This window comes from Acinonyx jubatus, chromosome B2 (genome assembly GCF_027475565.1).
Source record: "Acinonyx jubatus isolate Ajub_Pintada_27869175 chromosome B2, VMU_Ajub_asm_v1.0, whole genome shotgun sequence".
Classification (NCBI taxonomy): Eukaryota; Metazoa; Chordata; class Mammalia; order Carnivora; family Felidae; genus Acinonyx; species Acinonyx jubatus.
Window position 1 is genome coordinate 110,122,005 of NC_069385.1, and position 19,466 is coordinate 110,141,470.

A 19,466-nucleotide genomic window follows, 5' to 3' on the forward strand; every position below is an offset into this window, starting at 1 on the left:
CTTGCATGCTCCCTTTCTCTCTAAAATAAATAAAATTTTTAAAAATTAAGAAAAAATACATAGAATATTTAATGACATGGAGAAGTCCTAACAGTATTTTTTTTAGTGGGGTGAAAAGCCAGCTTACAAAACAGCTTGCAGTGATCTTATTCCTAAAAATATGTGTTCATTCACAGAACAATTGTAGAAAAAATAAACATTGACATTTTGAGGGGTCTTCTCTGGAGAAATTGTAGGTAGCTGTTACTTCCTTTTTTGTGTGTCTTATCCATATTGTCGAAGTTTTCTAGAATGTAAACGAACATTTCCATGATATGAAAATGACGGTAAAATGTATTCTATAAAACGGAACAACTCACTGAGAGAATGTTTAGCGTAGAACTTGCTGTAACAGTGTCCTGTCTCTTAACAAGTCACTTCTGTGGCTCCTTCCTCGGGAGGGCCCCAGGAGAGGCAGGGATCCCCAAGGCCTCCTCCCATTTGAAGCCTTACTGGAGGCCTGTGGTCTGCCTCTTGGTCATGTAGAATCCAGCTTTGGGGAAACTGCAAAGTAACCCAAAGTTTGGGAAGTAGGTTTATAGAGTCTGAGCTAGAAACTCCTTCTCAGAGGATCTAGTTTCTCCGCCCACGTTTTCCTCAAACAGAAACTAAGGCCGACTTCGGGGCTTGTCCAAGGCCACACAGCCAACTGAATGACAAGGTGAGGCCTTGAATCCTTGGCCTTTCCGCCCGGTTGTATTTGTGTAATATGCAGATTTAGACCGGCCCTTCTCATACTTTAATGTGCACGGGGATCAGCAGGGATCTTGTTGAAATGCAGATTTTGATCCGGCTCGTCTCGGTGGGCCACTTCTAACCAGCTCTCGGGGAGTGCCGTTTTTGTTGGTCTGGGGATCGCAGTTTAAGTAGCAGTGGTGTAGAGCACAGATTCTGGAGCCAGACTTCAGCTTCCAGGTCCTGGCTCTGCCACGGGCTAACTATGATTGTTACCCGCGCTGTGCTTCAGTTTCATCATCTGCGAAATCAGTTTAACACCTGAGAGTTTTCGTGAGGAGTTAATAAGTTGCTACACGTTAAGTGCTTAGGTCGTTGTGCACTACGAAGTGCCCAGTCGATTATCATTCATATTGCCCAGAGCAATCAGCGGGTGAAGTAGGGTTTGTCGAATGAATGAATAACCTTTGGAAAAAAGTTCTTTCCCGGGAGGCTAGCGTCTGAGAAGCAAAAGGGGAGGGCTCGTCGGAGGGGAAGAGGCCCACCTCCAAGGAGCTTCTCTCCCGCGGGTGGTCAGAAGGGCCGGGAGCGCCCGGAAGCCGGCCGGCCCGCGCCCCGCGGACCAATGCGGCCGCCCGGGGGGAGGGGGCGGCCAGCCAGCCCTTTCCGTCTGGGGCTCCGGCGGCCCCGCCCCTTGCGCGTTGAGACGCTCGCATTCCACGGTTGCTACATCGTCGCGAGGGGCGGGGCGCCTGTCAGGGAAGCGGCGCGCGCGCCGGCGCGGGCGGGCTGGGGCTCGGCCGCGCAGTGCCAGCGCCAGCGCCAGACCCGCGCCCCGCGCAGTCCCGACCGCCGCCTGCGTTCTGGCTCGCGAGCCCCAGCTCCCGCCCGCCCGTGCGCTGCCCGAGTATGGAGCTGCTGTGCTGCGAGGGCACCCGGCACGCGCCCCGGGCCGGGCCGGACCCGCGACTGCTGGGGGACCAGCGTGTCCTGCAGAGCTTGCTCCGCCTGGAGGAGCGCTACGTGCCCCGCGCCTCCTACTTCCAGTGTGTGCAGAGGGAGATCAAGCCGCACATGCGGAAGATGCTGGCGTACTGGATGCTGGAGGTATCTCCCGGAAGGGTCTCCCCTCCCCCGCCGCCCGGCTCCGGACATCTCCGGGCCGCCCTGTGGGGACATCCTGGTCTCAACAACAATGAGCAAGATGCTTCGGTGGCTCAGATCCCCGGGGCCTGGTCTCTCACTCGGGCACCGCAGCCAGCCGACTGCCTCCGTGGTGTCCCTTTCCCTTCCCCAGCCCTAACTCTGACTGCCGGTCGTTCGGCACCCTCCCTAACCCTTCCTTCGGGCCAGGAAAGCGGGACCGGGGCCACCCTCTCCCCTCCGGCTTCTCTCAGCGTCTCCTGCTTCCCTCTCCCGCTCGGATTGCTCGGGAGAGCGCGCCTGGAAAACCCTGGGCTCGGCCGCCCCCGCCCCAGAGCCGGTTCCTGTGTCTGTCGCGGGGTTCTGGCGGGGAAGACAGTGGGGGTGGCGCGCGCGCTGTTCCGGCAGTCAGGGAAATGAAAAGTGCGGGAGGCAGCGGCTGGAGTCTCCTCCCTTCCCTTTGGGTGTGTGCAGTGGGTGGTGGTAATGGGGGTAAGGTCCCAGTTCTCTGCCCACCGTGGCTAACTCTTCCGTCCCTCAACCCCCTTCTTGCGATGGGGGAGGGCAGTCTCAGTTTGGAATCCTTGAGGAAGGGAGCCTCTGGCGTACCCCCACCCCCCAGGGGAGGGGGAAGGAGGCAGGCTACGCGGAGGAAGTGGGGGGCGTCACCTTAGGGAAGGCGCATCCTCCGTATTAGTCCTTGTCTCAGAAGGTTACCCCCCCCCCATTTTTTTGCCCCTCATCCACTTCCCTTCAACGCCCCCCCCTTTAGTGCTGCTGCGTTCCCCATGCCCCTGCCCTGGAAGTGACTGTGCGCCCTCCCCCAGGTTTGTGAGGAGCAGCGCTGTGAGGAGGAAGTCTTCCCCCTGGCCATGAACTACCTGGATCGCTACCTGTCCTGCGTCCCCACCCGAAAGGCGCAGTTGCAGCTCCTGGGTGCGGTCTGCATGCTGCTGGCCTCCAAGCTGCGCGAGACTACGCCCCTGACCATCGAAAAACTGTGCATCTACACCGACCACTCTGTCTCTCCCCGCCAGCTGCGGGTGCGTGCATAACTCTCCCCACCCCCCTACATACTGTCACCACACTTACCAGGAAAAGGAAGGCCAAGACCTCAGAAACTTTCTGCCCCTGGGGAGGGTAGCAGAACCGATTTTATTTTATTATTATTACTTTTTTTTGGACAAAAGATACGGCAGTGTGGAGGACAGTCAGACGGTCAGGGTAGCTAACCGCGGCCTCCAAGCTTGAGCTGCCAGCATGAATTGAATCCCCTTCTCCTGACCTCCAGGGGGTGCCATTCCTTCCTGGTCTTTCCCCCAGATAGCAGCAAGTCAAACTGCATGTCTATACTCACTAGTACTTTGCCTCTGGGTTTACACAGCCACCATGAGTTATTTATTGGCAGCAAAAGGACATGCCTGCACACCCCCACTGGAGTGGGGGAGTGGAATGTGCTTCATGTGGGGGAGGGGGCTGCCTTGGTTGAGTCTTTATCCCAGTGTGGACTTTGTGATTGAAAAGCCTCCTAGAGCCAATTAAAGTCAGGCCCCGATTGCTCTCAGGAAGGGCCAAGGAGTTGTCATCCCACCTTCTTTCCTTCCTTTTCTATCCCAGAAGAGCTAGCTCCTTCCAGGTCCTCGTTCTGAGGAACTCGAGCAGCTGCTTCAGGCCTGGTGGGATCACCTCTCCCTTTCCCCCTTAGCCAAAGGCCAGAGCTGGGGGATAGCCCGGGAGCTGAACTGCAGCTGCTTCCGATGTGATAATGATGCCCCCTCCCCTGGCCCACCCACTCTGACCGAGGTCTTTCATAACCCTGTGGGGAGCTGCTGTCACTCCTGTGGTTTGGGAAGTGGCTCCCTGGGCCCCTTGCTGGGAACTTGGGCTGGGCTCTTCCCGAGGCAGGGCAAGGGAGTCAAGGCTCTCTTTCCCCCACTGAGCCTGGAGAGGAGGTGGGGAAGCCGCTTGGATCTGGAAGAGGTTATTCAGGGCAGGCGGATCATCTCCTGGGGGGCCTGGGGGAGAGGATGGGTGAGCTGGCACCTTCCTCCACCTTGCTCCGCGGCGGCCAAGTCTTCTTCTGACCCTGAGAGGAGTCTCTGGGCCCCATCTCCCGGGGAGGAGGGCAGTATGCAGGCTGCTGTGATTGGCTGGCCGGGAAGCCAGGGTACTGGGGCCCCCGACTGCTGCTTGTCGAGGAACAGGATTCCTCTTCCTGCCAAGTAGCTCTCTGAGATGGGAGTAGGAGGCCAGAGTTGGGAATCCGGGAGGCCCCAAGGCTCTTTGTGATGAATCTGGTAGTTTTTGGCAAGTCTGAAGGTGGAGCTGGTTTCCAGGGCCAGCGAGCAAGATGTTTCTGGAGGGGTTTGGGCTGGAAGGTAGAAGGGTACTTCCTTTTTGTGAAAAGACTGGCATGGTGTGTGTGCCTTTGTGTGAGGGTAGTCTCTCAGAACAGGCCACAAGGACTCTTCATCTTTTCCCTGTGCCTGAGCCGGGGGTGGAGTGTGCAGATGTCTTCTTACAAGGACAGAGTTGGAAGGGACTGCACAGAACTCCAGTCAGTCCAAACCCTTGTTGCAGCAGAGGGGGTCGAGGCCCAGAGAAGGAGGGAAAGGTCCCCGTCCTGCCTCAGCACTGCACTGAAGCGGCTGAGGAGGGTCTGGGTCTGGGTCTCCAGGCTAGCCCAGGTGGCCTTAAAGCCTACAGATGTGATACGAGCTGCCAGCCACCACCACTAATCGCTCCCAGGGGTGTGTTCCCCACCAGGCGAGGGCTGAGATTCTCAGGAGTTGCCCAGATACAGGGTAGGGTGGCTGCCTTCCCTCACATGGGACCCCCTCCTTCCATGCCTCCCCACAGGGAGACCCCCATTGCAAGTTGCCTTCCAGATCTTTCCTTGGAGGGTAGGTGCTTTCTGATCACTTCTGGGTTAGGAGCTAGAGAACTGGGGCAAGCATGAGTAGAATGCTGGCTTCTCGGCCCAACTTCTTTTGGCTCTGGGCCAGGCCCTTTTCTGTAGGGCCCTGTGAGAGGCTTGGGGCTGATTTAGGAGGATGACACCTAGGCGGGGGCCGGGAGAGGGACAGCTGTGACTGACGGCCTGGAAGAGGTTGGGTGGGGTTGCCATTTCTGCCTTAGTAAGGGGCCAAACCCGAGAGTTCCTTCCTGTGATAAAACAGTGAAGAAATCCTCATGTGTGCAACTCAGAAATGGGGCCAGGACTAGGAACCTCAGATGAGTGGATTGGGTGGGGCGCCCAGCCTCCCCCAGGACGTAGCTGTGGGCAGGTGGAGATGCTATTTGGTCCCTCAAGGATCGCCTGGATCCGTCCTGCCTAGCTGGGCCTCTGCTTCGCTTCCTGAGATTTCAGTGACGCTAGCCACTGTGGTTCCAGGTGGCGTGGGGTGCTGTGTCTCAGGACTCACCCCCAGTGTCCCACCAACACTGTGGGATGTGGCTTAGTTGGGCAACCTCTCCTTTGAGGAACCTCAGGGTTGGTTCAGTGGGTGTGTCACAGGAGGCGCGGCCTCACGCTCATTTGGGTGTCTTCAAGAGGTGCCGACTTGGCTGGGATGCAGGACTGGAGAGGCTAGTGGTGATCTCCCCTTTCACAAATCCTTGGGATTACGGAGAGCCTTTCTGCTTCACCCCAGAGGAGGCTCAAGGTTGTGATGCCTGCCGCTGCAGTCTTTTCGTTCAACCTTGGCCGGAGAAGTACTCCGAGCCCTGCACGAAGTCAGGAGAAGGCCTGGCTTATTGGCCCCCGAAAGAGAACCAAATAGGATTGAAAGAGACAGTTCATATCAAACACGTAGTTCTGGCACCTTGTAAATGAGCAGTAGATGCTCAAAGCAAGTGCCCCCAATTCTTCCGCGCCCTGGACTCCCTACTCCACAACGCCGGTCCTTAAACCCAGAAGCAGAACTGGGGCCCTCGCCTTCAAGTTTGATGGGCTTCCTTCCCTGTGACATTTCTGCTTTACTCCCTACCCTTCCCTTCTTCAGCCACTGACTCCACCCTCTTTCCCAAACACCAGGACTGGGAGGTGCTGGTCCTGGGGAAGCTCAAGTGGGACCTAGCTGCTGTGATTGCCCATGATTTCCTGGCCCTCATTCTGCACCGGCTCTCTCTGCCCCGTGACCGGCAGGCCTTGGTCAAGAAACATGCCCAGACCTTTTTGGCCCTTTGTGCTACAGGTAAGAGCCCTATATACATTTTTGCCAGGTGAGGGAAATACAAATACTTGGAAGGGTGGGAGGTAACTGGATTCTGCTTCATACTCCTCTCAAAATTTGTCAATATTATCTCTCTTCTGGAGGCTCAGAAGAGGCAGCAGAACATGATCAGAGCTGTATGGGATTTTTTTTTTTCTTTTTAGTGTTTATTTTTGAAAGAGACACAGTGTGAGTGGGGGAGGGGCAGAGAGGGGACACAGAATCTGAAGCAGGCTCTGAGCTGTCACACGGGGCTCGAACTCGTGAACCAAGAGATCATGACCTGAGCTGAAGTTGGACACTTAACCAACTGAGCCACCCAGGCGCTGCAGAGCTGTATGGGATTTTAGAGACCACCAGTCTGTAAGTGGCTTGGAGAAGTGACTTGCTCAGGGTCTCACAGTCATTAAGTTGGGAGCACAACCAAGGTCTCTTGACCCTGGTTTTGTTTCCACACCAGGGAGAGACTCCTTCACCCTCTGGTCCCTGGCACACCGACCACCTTGGAGCAGACACACTTGTGCAAGTTTCCTGTTCACCCTGGTCCTCTCTAGGAGAGGCCCCTTCCTGCCTTTCTCCCTCGTTGCTCTTATAGTACTCACTGCTGGGGTTTCTGGTATGCCCTCAGCTCTATTCTCGCTGCCTGGCATTTTTGGAGCAGTAGGAAGTCCGTGCTGGCTGTGATCTTTTAAGCCTTTGCCTCATGGTTCCCTCTTCCTTTCCAAGATTACACCTTTGCCATGTACCCACCGTCCATGATCGCCACGGGCAGCATTGGGGCTGCAGTGCAAGGCCTGGGCGCGTGCTCCACGACTGGGGACGAGCTCACAGAGCTGCTGGCAGGGATCACAGGCACAGAGGTGGTGAGTGCAGGGGCACCGGCTGTGGCCGGTCAGCACTTCCTCAAGCAGTGCAATTCCCTGAGCCTCCAGCAGAGGGAGGAATGCATCCCTAGCCTGGTCTCCACTCCTGGTTTCAGGTGCCCCACCCCTGGGGCTTCTGTGGCCTTCTGTCTTGGTCTGGAGAAGAGCAGGTGGCTTGGGTGGGTTGAAGGGCACTGTTCCTGGGTGCCCTTTTCCTGCCAAATGATGTGCAAGAGTGAGGGTGGGGGAGCTGCTGTCAGATTATTGGGCTGCTCTCACACTCCCTTGCCACATCCTCTTGCCAGTTTCTTAGAACTGAAGGCTGATTCCTGGGGCTGGGTTGTGGCCTAACCTCCCAACTTCCCTGTGTGCTGGAAGGTGTCCCTCACCCGCATCTGCTGCCAGATGCTGTGGGGGTGGGAAGCAGACCCTTCATTCCAAAGGGGACCTTCTGCCCTCCACCCAGCAGTCACTCTTTGCTGTTCCCCCGTGTTTGCAGGACTGCCTGCGGGCCTGTCAGGAGCAGATTGAAGCTGCGCTCAGGGAGAGCCTCAGAGAAGCCGCCCAGACCTCGCCCAGCCCGGCGCCCAAAGCCCCCAGGGGCTCCAGTAGCCAGGGGCCCAGCCAGACCAGCACTCCCACAGATGTCACAGCCATTCACCTGTAGCCCCGGAGAGGCCCCCTCCAGTGGCCACTGGCAGCAGAGGAGGGGACACCGCCACCCCCCCTCCCTGCAGGAACGAACCACGCCACGCCACGCCACGCCACATCGGAAGCCTGAGGGGGCCCCCTCCTGTTCGCCCCTCGCCAAGATGAAGGGGGCAGGCCCTACCTATCCCTGCAGTGTGCACTAAGGGGCCTGGCCAGCCGTGTTTGGGTGGCCCGCCAGGCTCCTCCTTTTCCCTGCATCTGACCGGCTCTGCTCTTTCCCTGATCCTAGCTGGCGGTGGGCCAGGCTGGTCGGAAATGAAATTGAAGTAGGTAAAATACATGCACCAGCGTTCCTTTTTGAGGCCCCCTTATTTCTGGGGCTCTCGTGTTCTCAAATGCCAAAATGCCCCCAGTGCCTTGTAAAGGTGTTGCACCTTCCAGAGTTCGTGTATTTGGATTGGGGTCTTTCTGAAGAGATTTCAGAGATGATGATAGACATGTGTGACGGGAAACAGTCTGGACAGCTCCTCCTGACACGCTTTGGAGGCCCCAATATAATCTGTGCGCGCAGCTGCTCCTAGAGGGAGGGACCAGGCCTCTGTCCGAGGGGCGGGCAAGAACCAACCAATCCCTCCTTGCTTTGCTTTCCGCTCAGCTTCTCCTGTGTGAATGAGGGGGGTTAGTGCTGAAGGAAGAAGTTGTTTTAATTTATTAATTGCTTTGAGGACAACTGAAAGAGGGTGTGGTGGGGCCCATCGACCCCACACGCGGTGGTAACCCTGGTGGTTGCTGCATCCCTCCCCTCTGCTACTGGCTGGAGGATCTTTGTGGCCAAGGAGCTGCTACAGCCTGGGGTAGGGCCATGCCCTCCTCTCCCTCTGGCCCTCTGCCCCATTCTCTGGGGGTGGGGGATGGAGTAGGGATAAACTGGAGGTGACTGAGCCCCTGTCTGGAGAGGGAGGCGAGCCCTGTTGACACAGGTCTTTCCTACAGCCACAAGGTCCAGGCTGGTGGCCCGGGACCATCATGCTACCTTAATAAAGATTCTGGAATAAGCCTGGCTTTGGCTTCTTGGATTGGATGGTGCTATGGGGAAAAGCCGTTTCTGGGCTGCATGAGGGAAGCAGGGCAGAAGTCAAGGGTCATCATGCAGCGATTACCACAAGCCATTTCTGTAAGGGGCCAGGAAGTAAATATTTCAGGCTTTGTGGGTCATTTGGTTTCTGCCCCAGGTATAGTCAGCTCTGCTTTACAATGGGATGTACACATTCCTAAAATTCACTGCACCATGCAAAATTGCACAATAAAAACCACAGGGCTCATGGGAAACCGGGCTTGAGGCACAATACTCAAAAAAACTTAATGAGTGACACATTTCTTAAAGGAAATAAAGTGGATAATCCAGTTTTCAGTTTGAAAGGTTAAGAAACCTATACTAGGACACAGCCCTTTTATCTTGGAAAAGACCTGAAGTATGTGGAAGCAGAGGTCAGAAGGCTGTGGAAGGGGAGCGAAGCCACCAGGTGTGGGTGTGGCTCTCCATGCAAGGTGAGCAGAGGCTGCTCTGGGTACTTGTCGGAGGCACGTGCAGGTGGTGTCGCCTGGCTGGCCTCCGCTGGGCAGTTCCCACCTAGTGTTTCTTAGAGAAAACTGCATATAAACGGGAAACTTGTGATCAACTTCTTCCCAAATGCATTAACTGGGTTGGAACGAATTCACGTTTTCAAAAGCAAATAAGCAGCGTTCTAGCAGGACCGTACGGCTGACTCTTGGGTAACGTGGGCTTGAACCCTGCAGGTCCTCTTCTGCACAGACTTTTTTCCAGGAGACATATAAATGTATGGTATTCATACAGTGTGAATTGTGCTCTAAACGTATTTTGTGATTTTCTCAACATTTTCTTTTCTCAGGTGTACTTGATAGAATACTATATATGTGACGTAACCTACAAAACATGTTAATCCACTGTTGATGTTACCAGTAAGGCTTCCAGTCAACAGTAGGCTACTGGTAGTTAAGTTTGGGGAGTCAAAAATTACATGCAGATTTTTGGCTATGTGGGGGGTTGTGCCCGTAAGCCCTGCACTGTTCAAGGGTCAACTGTGCTCAGTTCTGCTGCTGGAGCATGAAAGCAACCATAAAAATCAAGTGGCTAGGCACGGATGCGTCCCAACACAACTTTACTTATGGACACTGAAATGTGAATTTCATAGAATTTTCATCTCTCACAAAATATTATTAATTTTTTCCTAACCATTTAAAAAATATAAAAATCATTCTTACCTCATGGGCAATAAGAAAATGGGCATATGACTCTAGTCTGCCAATCCCTGGTCTAAAACTTTAAATTAGCCAAGAAATTTAGAAAACCTGTCTGGTGGGGACTCTGGATCTACTCCTTCCAGGGCCTGATTTTCTTTTCTCTGTAGCCTCAGTCTCCCCTAGGGACTTTCTCCTGCAGCAATCCACCCACAGAAGAGACAGGACCATCTTTTGAACAACCTCCAAAGTAGCCTCTGCCTCAAGTTGAAGGCAGAGGATGCCTCAAGGGGCTAATAGGGTGGGTAGGGTGTGGAGACACAAACTTGTAGAATAAGGAGATGGGGGTATCCTCTGTAAACTGGCAAGAATCCACCCCTCGACAGGAACAGAAGAGCTTCCCTCCAGCTAAAGAGGGAAAGCACAAAGATCTTCATCGATCACATCAAAACACAAAAGTTCAATAAATACCTCCCTTTGGTTTTTATCCCCATCCCAGTGACTTGACACAAGAGCCTGAGAAAAAGAACCTATTCCAAACCCCAGTCAGGGAGTGGAGATGCTGGCATGTGGCATCTCAAGTCACGTCTCACAACCGAACAGGGACGAAGGCCTAGGATGGAAGAAGGGCCCAGCCAGACCCTTAATCCTCCCTGTCCGGTACAGGGAGCCACAGATGCCTGGGACCTCTCTCCCTGCCCTGATCTGGGACTTCAGCTGTAAAATCTCAGTGTCCCCAGCAGGGATCCTGGTGTCCCCCCCCCCCCCCCCCCATGCCCCTCAGACCAGGGCGAGTAACCTTCCTCACTCCATGGTGACAGGAACGTCTTCCACGTCTCGGGGCACTGCACTCTGAAGTTCACGCCTGATCTCAGGGGACAGCTGTGGATGGGGCTGCAGCCGGAGCAGTTCCAAAAGGGCCTCCTTCTGATCTGTGGCCAGGTCTGCCTTGTAGCGCTGGACCAAAGTCAGGAGGCACTGGTGCCAGAGCACGGGCAGTTCCCGCCTCTCTGTCCGGAAGCCCAGGAAGTGGAAGACCAGGGCGTCCAGCACCCGGTAGGGCAGTGCGTACTTCTTATCCAGCAGCAGCCGAAGGAAGATGCTGTTGGCACCGCTGTATTCCATCTCGGCAATTTTCAGCATGGCTGCACTGGTGAGGAAGGGTCAGTGGTGGGGGAGATGCTGGAGGCAAGATCCGCCCTCTCCCCTGCCTCTTCCCCTCCCCTCCTCTGCTGGCCCCTGCACCGTGCCTATTCCTAAGGGGGCCATCTCAGGCCTCCTTCTCACCTACCCCAGCTTCTACTCCTCAGCCTCAGTCACCAGCTGTATACACATTCACCCCAAATCCCTACCTCTGGTTCAGCCTTCTCGTCTCAGTACCTGGCTAGAATACATTCAAGCACCTGAAGATCTCCACCCCTAACATCCTTTCTTCTCATGTTCCCTATTCGTTCATTCAACTATTTACTGTGCCAGGTGGGGATCCTGTTTCGGGGGAACTTACATTCTGTTGGTGTAGTAACACACCCAACAGCTTAAACAACCCACAGATCCAGGGCTGCTCCTAGCTCCTTCCTCACTCTGTCCATCCCCTCCAGCTCCAGTCCTGGGATTCTCCTATCTGGATCCCTCCTGACTCATAGTCCTCTTCCCCCCTCCCCCCAACACTACCTGGAGTGCAACACAGGGATGGAGCATTTGGTGATGATGCTACCCACGATGATGGCTTCCCGGAGGGTACAGGTGCCAGACTCACACAGTGGGATCAGGATCCCTGGGGAGGTCAGAGGGGAAGGCACTTTGAGCCCAGGGTGAGAGGAGAGAGCCACAGCAGGAAGCACCCCCCACCCACCCGAGACAGTCATCTCCTGTCAGGCTTGTTGCTTTCACCTGCAGGTGCTCTAGCCCCTCCCTCTCTTAGTGGCCTCCCAGGTTCCCACCTTTAAACCAGGCTCCGGGCTTGAACAGGGCCTTCTTGAGTGCCATGTAGAGGTGGAAGTTGAGTCGTTTGTATTCAGCGATGTCATCTCGTACCCGGGGAAGCAGGACAAGATTGTAGAAGCGCTGGGCCATGCGTTCCTTGAGGTTAGAGGCAAAAATCCTATTTTGGGGAAGATATGGGGGAGACTCCAGCTCACATGATAGCCCAGAACTGGCATTTTAAATACACTGTGGACAGTGAACACTGGAGACTCGAGGGGTGTGCAGAAGTGACCTGTGTGCGCCTGCTACACCCGCCACGTTAGGAAGGGAACGGGAGGGGCTACGAGGGGTACCTAAACGGAGTCAACGCTCTGTCCTAGGGGAGCCACAGCTCTCCTCTGTTCACCTTCCCTCCCCGACATGGATTCGTTCTCTCCACCCTGGTGTCGCAGGGGACCCGAGCATGCCCAGGGAGCCACAGGCTTTGGAGGCCACTCTGACACCCCAGGGGCTGTGCTCCAGTAGTTATAAGCCTTTCTCCTGGAAACTCATCAGAGGAGAGTCTCAACAGGGTCCCGGCCCCAAAACATGGAAACAGGAAAAGCTGGGAAAACAGTGACCTACAGAAGCACAAGACAGAGCTCTGGGGCAAAGCTCAAATGTAACGGCCAAGGCAGAGAAAGCCTGTCTCCCCACAACCAGCATTTACCTACAGACCCCAGGCCACCCGAACCCCCATCTACTCCACCTCGTGGCTTGGTACATGGCAGCTGCTGTCCAGGCCTCGGGCTCTGTAACGTAGAGGATCTGCTCCCAGTTGGAGAGTGCGGGGATGATCTTGAAGGCCTTGGGCAGCTTCCCACTGCGGTACTTAGATAACACCTGCGGAGGCGAGTGCAAATCAGCACGGTCAATGACACGTGCGCGGTGTGCCAGGTCCCCGTCTGGGTGCTTTTCACAGATTAGCTCAATCCTCACAACAATTCTGAAGGGTATGTCATCAGCACTCTCATTTTCCAGATGGGGAAACCAAGACCACAGTTAAGTAATCTTCCCCAAGGCCACCAAGTCCCTGAGTGGCAGAGCAGAAATCTGAACCCACGCACTGGGGCTCTTAACCTGCTCTTGGCCACCATGCCTCATTTGTACAAGACGTGGGCACCCAAACCCTTAGTGCGAGCCCATGGCCCCTGGGAGGTATTTCATCATGGCTCTCCACTCGGCTCTTACCTCCCGGACCCCTCTGTAGACCTCCAGAACCCGGGGGTCCAGCTGCGGCATAGGAAAGCCTGACACCTCTGACATGACCGTCTCAACTTCCGTCTGCTTCTCGGTCAGCTTCTCCATGATGATGTCAGCCAGGGTGCGCCTAGGAGTAAGGAAGGTGCGGGAGGGAAGCAGGGAGGGCTGTGGCCAGTCCAGGAAGCTCTATACTCCCCCCACAGTCCCTTGTGAGCTCCAGTACATCTGTGATCCCGCTGGGATGTGCGGCCCCAGTCTCCCTGGGTCTTACTGCCCACCACAGAATCCCCGCAGGGTGCAGAGGACCCAAAGGTCATTCGACCTGGGACAAAGCTGATGGTTGTGTGGAGGTGAAGAACCAGGACTCTGTAATCAGTCTGCCTGGGTTCAAATTCTGGCTCTTCCTCTCCCTACATGACCCTGGGCATGCTCCTTGGTCTCTCTATGCCTCAGTTTCTCGTCTGTGAACCAGGGATAATAACAGTACCTCCTCATAAAGTTACCATAAGGATTACATGAGTTAACGTATGTCCAGTATTTGGAACTGTTGGCACACAGCAAGTATGTAGTAAGCGTTGTCTGTTTCAAACACGTTCACCACTCGCCGATAATATGTTGAGGACTCTCCAATTACAAAATTCTAGTCTGACCTCTCTAGAGACACCTCTCAGTTTTTTACCAAGATTTCAAGTAGCTGGAGCCATTAAGGGGGTGGCTGTGACACAAACATCCCCTCAATTTAACTTATTAAAATTTATGGAGATATTTCTAAGAGTATGATGTTTCTCTCAGGCTCCTTCCACAGAGTGCATCAAACATAACTCTATCACGAGAATTCACAATTACTGTCACAGTGTGCTTTGGTAAAATAATGCTAAGGTATTTTTAAAATGGCTCCTGTTTTTTCAACACCAGGCGCTGAAGCAGGACTGTCCAGATGTTATTCCATGTAGTCAGTGCAACATCTGATAGAAGTGTCATTACCGTCATTATTCAGACACAGGAACTGATACCCAGACAGGTCAATAACTCAATCAAGCTCTCAGAGCTCTTAAGTGGGGAGAGTCAAACCCTGGTCTTTCAGGTTCTCAAGTTCAGGTACTTTTATACAATACTGAGCCCCAAACTAAATGGGCCTCTGCTGAGTTCACGTGGCTCTGGATCTGCTTTCGGAAGGTGCCAACCATCAATTCTCAAGACTGTCAGGAGCCCCTGTTTCTGGTAGCATTACTCTTTTATTTACTGCAAGCTATGAAATCATCCTACCCATCATGTCAGAGTGATGTGTTATGGGGGCGCCTCAGGGACTGTCAGTTAAGCGTCCGACTCTGGATTCTCAAGTAAGCAACCACGGAACTTAATCATTCAGCTTCCCTGTCTTTCCTCGGTATTACCAGCAATGAGAGATACATCAGCCCCGAAAAAGCCCAAGAACCAAGAACAGTGTCATGTTAAGTGTCACAGGGTCGGAATGAACTAGTTGACGGCCTTTATCCTTTAGACTCCCCTCCCCTGGATCAAAATCGAGGGGCGTAAGAGTTTGATCACAGGAGCTTAAATGCCTGCATGTTGTGGAGCCACCATTTAGTATACACGACAACAAATTGTGCTTCTAACAGGAGGTGATTGTGCCCATCAGGGAACATGTGGCAATGTCTGGAGACATTTTTTGGTTGTCGTGATGGGGGAAAGGTCACCAATGGTATCCAGTGAGTGGAAGTCAGGCATGCTGCTAAACATTCTACATTGCACAGGACAGCCTCCACAAAAAAGGAATTATCCAGCTCCAAATGCCAATAGTGAGGAGGCTGAGAAACCCTGGATGAAATGAAGCTGAGAGTACGAAAGAGATCTGGCCAAGGAAACTGAACATAGCAGTAAGACAACTGAGCATGCCAAGACCAAAGGCAAAGAGATGGGTTGCCCCACAGGCCTGAAAAAAGGCCCTGCAGCTGTTTCCCCAGGCAGTCCAGGCAGTTCTCCCACAGGCAGACAGACAGATGGGCAGGGGGTCTAGTTCATTCTCACTCAGATAGGTCCTTTGAAGATGGGCCAATTTTGCCAAGTTGGTTCCCTACAACTAGCTATGCTCGGACCCTTCCCAAATGTAGGGAATCAAAACTGCCAGGACATGTGCTTCCCTGTGGAAAGCTGCCACCAGGACCCGACACCCCTAATCGCAGGCCACGCCAGCTCTACCTGGCAGGAGGGTTCTTGTTCATGAACATCTCAATGGCACGCTCATCCTCAGGGTCCACAACCACTTCTGCATGATGGCCTGCCCCTGTCATTGTGGCAGCCTTCTCCAGGGTGGGCCACTCCTCGTCCTCGTCATCTGATCCATCCCGCGGGACCCCTGGACCTAGAAGAGGAGATGAAATGGATAAGCAAGGCAAGCAGCGGCTGAGGGATGTAGAGGTCAATTCAACTTTACCCATGATGTGCATGCAGGCCTCACATGTGCTTGCAGCAGGTACAGATGGGTGCAGTGGAAGTGATGAAGCGCCCGCTAGCTTCCTGTTCCCAAGGGCTTACATCTTTTCTTTTTTTTAATTTTTTAAAAAATGTTTTTATTTATTTTTGAGACAGAGAGACAGAGCATGAGCAGGGGAGGGGCAGAGAGAGAGGGAGACACAGAATCCAAAGCAGGCTCCAGGCTCTGAGCTGTCAGCACAGAGCCTGACGCGGGGCTTGAACTCACGGACTGTGAGATCATGACCTGAGCTGAAGGCTGACGCTTAACCGACTGAGCCACCCAGGTGCCCCCAAGGGCTTACAGTCTTGAGGAACAAAATGTACAAACGTGAACCAAGGAGACAGCGATGCCAACGAGTAACTGCTGACATGCTACACAGTCAGTCATATAGCAGGAACTATTCTAAAGACTGTACATAACTTTCCTAACACCAAGGGAGGTGCCCTCGTTCTACCCAGTTTCAGATGGGGACTTGGAAGTACAGGAAAAGGAAAGTTAAGTAACTTGCCTAAGGCAGGTAGTCCGGGTTTAGATTATGCATTCTTCACCCCTGTTCTACACACATTGTAGGGCTTCGTGACAGGCCAAAATGAGTGGTAGAGACAAAATATACCACAGGCACACAGAAGGGGGTGAGAGCAGAGGATGGTTAGGCTCTGGATAGGCAGTAAGGGAGATGGAAGAGTGTGGTCCAGACCTGGGTAACAACACTGGCAGGAAGGCTTGGTTACGAGAGTACTGATAGGCAATAGCAAGAAATAAGATTAGATGGGTAAAGTAAAGCCGGACTGTGGAGGGCCTTGACGCCAGGCAATGGAGTTCAGATTTCAGTGAAACAACCCGTTTTTATAACTGATTCTTGGATGACTCCAGCCAGCTGGCCATTTGGAAAGGGATGTAACAGTCCACGCAGAAAAATAAAATGCTACACATGACCAGCTCCTTAAGAACAGAGGCAGCGTGTGACAAAAGCTAAATGGGAAAGGGGGGGTGCACCAGACGTTTTGCCTCCCCATGCTGACAAATCTCAAATCTGGGCTTGTAGGTAGATTTCCCTTTACCCCAGATACTAACTCCAGCTGCCTCCTGTATGGCAGCTTGGGGATGACCCACAGGCGATTCAAATCTCACCTGTCATCAACTGAACTCACTCCTTCCCTCCTAGGTCTACACTATAGGTCTACACTACTGTGTTCCATGTCTAAGTAAAGAGCACTACCATCCACCCATTGCTAAGCCAGAACCTGGCAGGCCTGCCTCATCCCCTCCCTTCACCCCCAAGACACAATTACCAAGTCCTATTTAATTCTACTTCACACACTATCTCTCAAATCCTTCACAGCTTTGCCTAAGCCTAGATCAGCATCATCTCTTGCCCGTGTTAGTTCAACAGTCCCCTAACAGGTCTCCATATTCTCCATTAGCCTCCCAGTGTTTAGGATAGCTTTAAATCCTGAACCCAGCCTCCAAGTCTTTTGTAGATTTGGCTCCTACCTAACTTACTATCATTAACCCATTCACTCAGCAAACACTGGGCGCCTACTATATGTGAGGTACTGTTCTGAGTGTTGAAAAAAATCAGTGTAAAAGAGAAACTTATGGGGCTTATGTTTTAATCAGGGAGATAGACGATAATAAATATCAAAAGAAGACAAGTGTTACGAAAAAAGACATAGGGCAGAGCAGAGAAGTTGGGAGTGTGGAAACAGGGGAGGGGGGTGTGTTTCCATTTTTAATGGAGTGGCTAAGGCAGCCTCTCTGAGAAGGCGAAGAATCAGGGGAATTAGCCTACAGGGTTATGAAAACAGAAGGAATAACCAGGGCAAAAGCCCTAACTTACTATGTTTAAGGAACAATAAAGCATGTATGGATGAAGAGGGCGAGGGGAAAGTAGAAGAGGCCAGACTGGCAACAAAGGCAGATCATGTAGGTCTCTGTAGTCCTCTAGCTGTTGAGTTAAGAGCAGACTGGAGGGGGTATGGGAGACTAATGAGGAAGCTACTACAATGATCCAGGGGAGAGATTACGGTGGCTCAAATAGGACTGTGTTCTGAGGTGATGAGAAGTGATCTAACTCTGGATATATTTTGAAGGGAGAGTCAACAGGATTTCCTAACAGATCAGATGTGAGGAAAGAGAGGGGTTCGAGGTTTCTGTCTCGAGCAAATGGAAGGAAATCATGCTACTATCTGAGACGAGGAAGACAGTGGGAGGAGCCGGTTTGGAGAGAAGATCAGGATTTCTGTTTTGGACATACTGATTTGAGACGTCTATTAGACTTCAAATTGGAGATGCCAAATAGGCAGTTGAAATAGGAGAATCTGATTTTCACGGAAAAGATCAAGGCTAGAATACAAAGTTGGGAGCAGTCACCAAATAGAAGATACTTAAACCGAGAAACCGACGACAGCAACAGAGAAGTGTTGTGAAGAGAAGAGGTCCAAAAACTGAACCTTGTGGCACATCAATAAGAGGGTGAGGACAAAAGAGGAGCCAGCAAAAGATGCTGAGAGGTGAGGAAGTAGTAAAGCAGGAATGTGATGGCTTAGAAGCCAAGTAAAGATGCTGAAGCCAGGAGACCAGTGTTCAACTGTTGTCAAACACTGCTCTCAGGACAGATGAAAGATGAGATCTGAGAAACAGATTAAACAACTGGGAAGACCACACTTCCACCCTAATAAAAAATACTGACCATCTTCTAATTAGTTTCTCTTCCTCTTTGGCTCCTAAACAATATTGTTCTTTCTGCTCAGAGCACTCACCACTCGGTTTTCAGGTCTCAGGCACGAAGGTCATGCAGTCTGGGAAGCCTGACCCTCAAAAGTAATGCTACTGTTATAAGAGAAGCTATGTTTTCGTTGTCGTGAAATGTATTATCCTAATAGTTGTCTCTCTGTTGGGCTAGACTGAAAGATCTTGAAGTCAGACACATGTCTTTCTTGTTTTCCTCTTTACCCAAACCATGTAAACTCCTAGCGCAGCGCAAAGCACAGGCTAGACATCCCACAAGTATTTATAGAACAAATAGACAAATGTTAGGAGTTCTTTGCGGCGTGAGCAATTACTTCCTGTTGGTCTAACTTCGGGGATGCCCAGAAGCGAATACTTAAAAACTACAAGTGGGCGTGGAGGGCTCTGACTACTCTAAATCTGCTCCAGGACTGGGGAAACCCTTTGCAAGAGTCATTACCTTTGCAAGGATGTAATGCGGACCCCTTATTTTTTTTATTTTCTCATTCCAAACTCCTCCCTGCCGGATACCTTTCGGCCGTCTACCTCTCTTCCCCACAACCAACCACCCTATTCCTGGCACACACCCCCTGCCACTCACCCAGCCGCGTGGTGCGCTCCCGTGGTGCTGCGGGCTTGTCCCCAGTCCCATGCTCGGCCTCCAGCTCCTCCTGCTGCTGCCGCGCTTGTTGCAAAATTCGTCGGGTCAGCCTGGGCCCCACGTACTCTTCCTCTTCTCCGGTCCCGCGACCCCGCCGCTTTTCCCGGGACCCTGCTCGCACCGCGTCCCCAGCCAGGATCTGCTCAGCCAGGGGCGCATGTTTTTCCTGACCTGCGGCTCCGCGAGCCGCCTTGAATTTGGGCATTTTCCCGGAAAACTTTGCCGGAAAGGTTCACACGTGGGGCCAGAGGAAAAAGCCTAAAGTGCGCTTGCGCAACGAACTTCCAGCTCCCAAGAGCCCCCCCCCCCCCACCGCCCACGGAGTTCACGGCGCCACCTAGCGTTCGGAGGCTAGGATGCCATCAGCGCCGCCACACCCCCTAAAAGAGCTCACGGGTCCTGGATCTGGACTTCGGAATGATCTCATTGCACTTAACGCTGACTTCTCGAAGTTGTGGCAGTCCGAGCCATGACTTTCTACCTTCATGGATCGTTTTTCTGTGCCCAGCAAAACGTGAACTTGGAGCTGGGAGCCAGGACGTCACCGGAGGCGTCACCCAGGAGGTGCCTAGACCCGCCCCTGTTCCTCT

The 19,466-nt window shown here is 53.1% G+C and overlaps 2 protein-coding genes across 5 annotated transcripts in view; one reads left to right on the plus strand and one right to left on the minus strand.

Moving 5' to 3' along the window:
* Window positions 1-8,640, plus strand: part of CCND3 (cyclin D3) — a 96,329-nt gene extending 87,689 nt beyond the window's left edge. For 2 of the 4 annotated variants that reach the window (XM_015071265.3, XM_015071264.3), the window contains 4 exons: window positions 2,685-2,900; window positions 5,894-6,053; window positions 6,798-6,934; window positions 7,434-8,640. In XM_015071265.3, coding sequence (XP_014926751.1) covers window positions 2,730-2,900; window positions 5,894-6,053; window positions 6,798-6,934; window positions 7,434-7,601 — 636 coding nt within the window. In that variant the 5' untranslated portion in view covers window positions 2,685-2,729 and the 3' untranslated portion in view covers window positions 7,602-8,640. Of the gene's footprint in view, window positions 1-31; window positions 1,822-2,684; window positions 2,901-5,893; window positions 6,054-6,797; window positions 6,935-7,433 lie in introns of those variants that run through there. The other 2 variants (XM_027057777.2, XM_027057778.2) reach the window with 2 other exon arrangements.
* A 1,108-nt stretch (window positions 8,641-9,748) lies between these two features.
* BYSL (bystin like) lies at window positions 9,749-19,445 on the minus strand. Its single transcript, XM_027057770.2, has 7 exons — window positions 18,817-19,445; window positions 15,209-15,371; window positions 12,998-13,136; window positions 12,516-12,649; window positions 11,785-11,945; window positions 11,516-11,618; window positions 9,749-10,994 (listed from the first exon to the last, which is right to left on the minus strand). Exons 1-7 carry the CDS (start codon window positions 19,079-19,081, stop codon window positions 10,649-10,651), a joined length of 1,311 nt encoding a protein of 436 aa, XP_026913571.2. The 5' UTR covers window positions 19,082-19,445; the 3' UTR covers window positions 9,749-10,648.
* Between the last annotated feature and the right edge of the window lie 21 nt (window positions 19,446-19,466).

Bases quoted from the DNA above. Each gene is read 5' to 3' on its own strand.
- BYSL (XM_027057770.2), bottom strand. From the start codon at position 19,081: ATGCCCAAATTCAAGGCGGCTCGCGGAGCCGCAGGTCAGGAAAAACAT. The intron at 12,650-12,997 runs GTAAGAGCCGAG...TCGCCTCCGCAG, and splicing joins TCTACAGAGGGGTCCGGGAG to GTGTTATCTAAGTACCGCAG. The intron at 11,619-11,784 runs GTGGGAACCTGG...TGACCTCCCCAG, and splicing joins GCCCGGAGCCTGGTTTAAAG to GGATCCTGATCCCACTGTGT.